The 6,240-nt window shown below is 41.1% G+C and overlaps 1 protein-coding gene across 1 annotated transcript in view; it reads right to left on the bottom strand.

Moving 5' to 3' along the window:
* MACROD2 (mono-ADP ribosylhydrolase 2) overlaps positions 1–6,240 on the bottom strand; it is a 1,460,592-nt gene that overhangs the window by 1,436,602 nt on the left and 17,750 nt on the right. Inside the window, exon 2 of the mRNA XM_075267382.1 lies at positions 442–555. Coding sequence (XP_075123483.1) covers positions 442–555 — 114 coding nt within the window. The remainder of the gene's footprint in view (positions 1–441; positions 556–6,240) is intronic.

Genomic DNA, 6,240 nt, shown 5'->3' with positions numbered 1-6,240 from the left:
TTCAGGAGTCAGAGTAGAGCTCCCATTAAAGGCTGGTATATAAAACACTAGCCAGGTTTCCACCAGGTCTTCTCACCTTAAATTAATAATAATGTAACATGGTAGCTCAGTTTAGTACTGTTCTGAAGGGAATGGGAGCTAAATTGCAGAAAGCCAGAATGACCGCTACAATGAGGACAAAGCTGCCTGCTTATAACAGCCACAGCCACCCTTATAAACTGATCAGGGGGAAAATTGGGTGTCTGACCCCCACCGATCTGATATTGATAACCTATCCCAAGGATAGATCATCGACACCTAGGGCCTGAAAACGTTCAGTTATGAGTTTTGTCTAACATTTCATTCCCAACTGATTTATTCTTCAATTATTCCCTTTGATCAATTATTAAAATTATGTATTATTTAAAAACCTGTAATAAAGTGTAATAATAATTTGCATACCATCGCTAGCAGTTTTCTTGAACTCTTCCAGCAGCGACGGAATTTTTTCCAGCGGTATAAAATCCTTGCACAGTTCTTTGCGCCTCTCAGCCTGTGACATGCTCAAAAGCCGCTCTGTAGAAATAAAGACAACAAGGTTACCATATTTTATAATGAACTAAATGCACTAGCAACTTCTACATGAAAAACTGCAGCTGTCACAAGGACAGACTATAGAACTTCACACACACACACACACACACACACACACACACACACACACACACACACACACACACACACACACACACACACACACACACACACACACACACACACACACCATGAAGAAAAAGATGGTACCGACGTTTCATCAATAATTCAGTAAGAAAACATGCGCCAAAATATTTAATTGGTTAGTTCCTTTCTAGATGAAAGACATCAAAACAATCTAACAAAAATATTGTTGAGCTGAACAGCAACGCAGCAAGATAAAAAGTGCAGACTCGTCGTATGAGATACTAGCTGGTACCCGCGACTTCGTCTGCGGTGATTGTAGAAGTGGGTATATACAGGCGTGGGTAAGGTTTTCGTACTGTGTATAAGGGATGGGATATGAAATGTAAGTTTGTATCTTGTTTTTGCTGTAATTCAGAGAATACGTGAGACTTTTGTGTTGAAGTTAATTTGTATTTGAGCTGCTATATATACGGTGTTGTGAGAAACTTTACATAGTGACTTTGGGACAGAGGGATTTGAAGTTAACCCTTTCCTGCCGATGGCATTTTTTGATTTTGGTTTTTCGTTTTTGACTCCCCTCCTTCTAAACACCATAACTTTTATATTTCTCCGCTCCCAGAGTCATATGAGGTGTTAATTTTTCTGGGACAAATTTTTCTTCATGATGCCACCATTATTTATTCTATATAATGTACTGGGAAGCAGGGAAAAAAATTCAGAATGGGGTGGATTTGAAGAAAAAATGCATTTCTGCGACTTTCTTACGGGCTTTGGTTCTACGGCGTTCACTGTGCAATCAAATTGACATGTCCCCTGTAATCTGTGTTTCGTTACGATTCCGGGGATACCAAATTTATATGGTTTTATTTACATTTTGACCCCTTTAAAAAATCCAAAACTATGTTAAAAAATTATTTTTTGAAAAGTCGCCATATTCCGACAGCCGTAACTTTTTTATATGTCCGTGTACGGGGATGCATAAGGCGTCTTTTTTTGCGAGACTGGGTGTACTTTGTATTTCTACCATTTTCGGGAAATGTTATTGCTTTGATCACTTTTTATTCAAATTTTTATCAGAATCAAAACAGTGAAAAAGCGGCGGTTTGGCACTTTTAACCATGTTTCCCGCTACGGCGTTTACCGAACAGGAAAAATATTTGTATAGCTTTGTAGAGCGGGCAATTTCGGACACGGGGATACCTAACATGTATGTGTTTCACAGTTTTTAACTACTTTTATATGTGTTCTAGGGAAAGGGGGGTGATTTGTATTTTTAATCCTTTTTATTTGTTTTTATTTTTTTTTTTGCTTTTTTATAACCTTTTTTTTTTTTGCATTTATTAGACCGCCTAGGGGTATTGACATGGGTGGGCGGTGTCGCGGATTGTCAGAGCGGTGGGGGTCGGCAAACATGGCTGCTCCGGAGCGTTATAGAGCGCCTCCTGGAGTATTGTTAAGGTGAGGGGCAAAGTGGTAAAGTATATGTATATGTGATGTATATGTATATGTGATTGTGTGGGGTTAGGGGCTAGGCTGTAGAGGGTAATATGAATTTTGGGGCTTGCTATGGTCCAAAGTGTGTGAGATTGCAGAGATGGTGGTGTGAGTTTGGGTTTTGTGGGGTTCCTGGCACAAACGTATGTGCGCTATTGTGACGAAAAGTAGCCTATTGCGCAATCGGGTGTATTAACTATGTTTGTGGAAAATTTCAGCCAAATCGGTCGAGCGGGTTTTGCGTGATTGAGGAACAAACATCCGAACATCCAAACACACACAAACTCACAAACCCACAAACTTTCACATTTATAATATTAATAGGATATCTCTATCTCTCAAGGAAAAGGAGTCTGAGTATTCACAAGAGCAGAACAGAATAGATACGATGCGAGGTAGTGAATAAGGGTCGTTTTAAGACTAGGGTTACACTGCGAATTGAAGACCCTGGAATTGAATACAATAACTGCCGAAGTTGACTTCCAAGCCGTGACCATGATGAGATAGTCAAAGAAAGTCTACACCTGATAGATTTTTAGTTGTAGATCACAAAATAATAAAAAAATTTTGTGACTAACACGTAAAGAAAGGCTATTCTTCTCCTACCTTTAGAGGTCTTCTCCGCACCGCCGTTCGGTAGAAATGCCGGTTTGCAAATGAGTTCTCTCGCAGCACTGAGGCCGGGCCCCAGTGCTCAAACAGCACTGCGGATGTCCCCAATGCTGAAAGAGAACTCTCCGGAACTTCCTCCATCTTCTTCAGGAACAGGTCTTCTTCGCGTCATCTTCCAACGGTTGCTTCAAACTTCTAGGCCTAGGCAAAGCCAACTTTTAGCCCACAGGCAAGCACAGTTGGCTGCCCGAGGTTTAGAAGTTAGACCGCCAGCGCAGGAAGAAGATGCGAAGAGAGCCTGTTCCTGAAGAAGATGGAGGCAGCACTGGAGAGTTCTCTCGCAGCATTGGGGACACCCCTGTGCTGTTTGAGCACTGTGGCCCGCCCCTAGTGCTGCAAGAGAACTCATTTGCATACCAACGAAAACCAGGATTTCTACCGAACGGTGGCATGGAGAAGACCTCTAAAGGTAGGAGAAGAATAGCCTTTCTTTAAGTGTTAGTCACAAAAAATTGTGTTTTTTTTATTTTGTGACCTACAACTAAAAATCTAGTAGACTTTCTTAAGGCTATTCCTACGTTTTAGGGACAAAAAAAAAATAATTTAGTTTTAATGATAGGATCCCTTTAATGAAAGTGGCATGTAGATTTTATACAGCCAAATTGCAGCTCTAAAGAATATTGTATACAAGTGGCACAAACTGCAGTGTGGCCTTACATGGGTAGATGAACTGCCTAAAAAGAGCACCTTTCAGGGATATAGGAAGAAAATCTGCACTCATCTGCTTTCATTTCTACCTGCCAATTACCGCAAAGACTAAACGAACAGTTGTGTTCTTGTGATTACACCGCGCAACAATGATTTTACTACTGAGAGAAAAACATGTGATTTATACCAAAATGAGCGCGCCAATTCCAAATGTGAACTCAGAATTTGCCTCACACGTCTAGATTTTAAGTTATACATGTAAAGCCTATTCTCTTATAGTATTGATGCATTAAACATTGGAATATTCCAATTGACATACCCAGACCTGTCCGACACCAAAACTTCACACTTGTCATCTACCCACAGAGTTAGCTGCATACTATGCAATGAAAAGCGATGTCTGTTTCTGTCCTGATGTAAATTGTCTTATGATTGAGTTAGGTGATACATATGTTCCTGGTGAATGGAGGCTAATTGGAAATGATCAAATCCTCAGAACATAAATGCAAAATTTGTGCTGACCTGAAAGTGGTAGCACTGCTGCGTGGCCTATAGTTAGGGTACACAAAGCAGATGTGTTTCTTGTGCCTATGGAACTGTCATGATGACAACAATCATTACAAAGTGACACAGTGACCTCTCACAGTCGAGAACACAGTTGGTCAGTACAACATAACACAAATAACTTCAAGTTTATCTTCCACCACTTCACATTAAACTTGGTTTAATAAAAAATTTTGTCATTCACACTTGATGGTGATGGAAATGGTTTCCAGTAATCAGAACAAAACTCAACCCTCTGGACCTCACAGCTTGGGATGGACCTGTGCTAGTAGTGCAGAACTTCCTTGGGAACTGAAAACTGTGTGGAATTAATAGGCACTAGAGATGAGCGAGTACTGTTCGGATCAGCTGACATGTAGGTTTTTTCTGTCCGCTTGAAAAGTCGGATATCTTTGGGAACAGACAGTTAAGGACAGGCACGAAGTATAAAACAACACACCCGATCTCCATTTAAATGAATGAAAAATGTCACAGACACAGCTAGTGTCCGCTGCTAATGTCTGTGCATGATTTTGAACGAACATTAGCAGCGGACACTACCTGTCAGACACTGACGGTAGTGTGAACGCTCCCTTACAATAATTCTGGCTTCGGATTTGGAATCTGCACACTCAATTTAGTATAGAACAAATGGTTTTTGCCCAGTAGCAGACGAAAAGGTTTTTTTGTTGCGTGGTGTTATTTGTGGACACAATACCCAGTTTACAAAAAGGTACAAGAACTTTTTAATGTCTACACAAGACCAAATAAGCTCTATAAGAACATCTGTCCTAGCTGGACTTTAGATCCAGACAAATGACAGGCTAGGTTCACATCTGTGTTTGGGTTTCCAATGGGGGGGGGGGGGGGTGTCTGCTTGGCGAGCCCCCGAGTGGAAACGTAATCCACATAAAAGGCGGCTAACTTAGAAAACCCGTGGACTCCTACACTATAATAGGGTCCATGTGGTTTCCACTCGAAAAGGACAAAAAAATGTTGAGAGAAAAGCACTGCTTGTATCACTTTTCGCTCCATATTTTCATACAGAGAAGGGAACAGAAGCCCTGAACATATTGCAAGCCCTGGTGTGAACCCTGCGTAAAAGCTCAGTCCTGTAAATTGTGAGCCTTTTGCTACAGACATGGATTTAAACATACACAGCACAGTAAACCCTCATGTATAGTGTGCTAGTCTTTCCCACACATTGCATGCTGCATACTCTGTTGATAAATCTCACATAGGAAAGACGCCCAAAATATACACTTACCTCCCCCCCTTCCCACATAGATAAACCTGAACCTAGTTTTTAACTTCCACTGCTGCAGTGCATATATTAAAACATAAAGCTTATTAAAATATATGGTTGGATCAGCAATGTCTGATGGCTGGTACTGGATTCACAGGAACTAAAGTCGTCCCTACTCTGGATAAGATGGCATCATGAATTCTCTGCATTTTAACCCTATAGTACTGTGTGGAGTATACTGTCTAGTTTGCGACTTGCTGACAATACCATATTAGTGTATTATGCTGCTGTTGTGCTGCTGCAGATTCTGCCTCCAACTCGGCACCAAATTCCACCCTGAATCTGCCTCTCATTCTGCGACTAACCCAGAGTACACGGTGTGAGACACTCCACATATTAGGGCCATTCATCTGAAGCCAATTGGTGATGCTTCAGCTTTTCGCCATGGAGAACCGTAGGTCCAGAAAACAAACAAACAGTCTGAGGTCTGCCTCAAATTCCTCTTTGATTCCCAACCAAAAGAGACACCAGGTTTATCATTCAGTGTCAGCTACTATAATAAATCTGTCGAATTTTCAGGCTGCAAGTTTACACTGGCGGATTATTAGTAAACCTGGGCCATTATATCTAGCAGACTTAGAGCGGATAGTGTTAGATATGTCAGGAGCATCTTCAGACTGTCTAGCAAAGTTCAGATCACCTATTAGCTTAGCTTGACTCAGATTACAACTCTCCTTTTTTTTTTCCTTTAACTAAGCCCACTCATCTAGTAGAGTTGGAAAAATGTGGTCCCGGGCTAGATGCATGAGGTTTTGGTGCATTGTAAGGCAGTCTAGCTGAACACTGGCGCAGATTTACTATTGCAGTTCCATTAGCTCAGATCATTTCCAGTAAACACCAGGTAGAAGCTGTGACTGGCAGGAACAATAAGACAAGGTGATCCTTCTGTATTCTTCACATTCCAGGATTAAAAGCAA

This window comes from Leptodactylus fuscus, chromosome 3 (genome assembly GCF_031893055.1).
Source record: "Leptodactylus fuscus isolate aLepFus1 chromosome 3, aLepFus1.hap2, whole genome shotgun sequence".
NCBI lineage: Eukaryota > Metazoa > Chordata > Amphibia > Anura > Leptodactylidae > Leptodactylus > Leptodactylus fuscus.
This window is presented reverse-complemented; position numbering and strand designations above follow the sequence as displayed.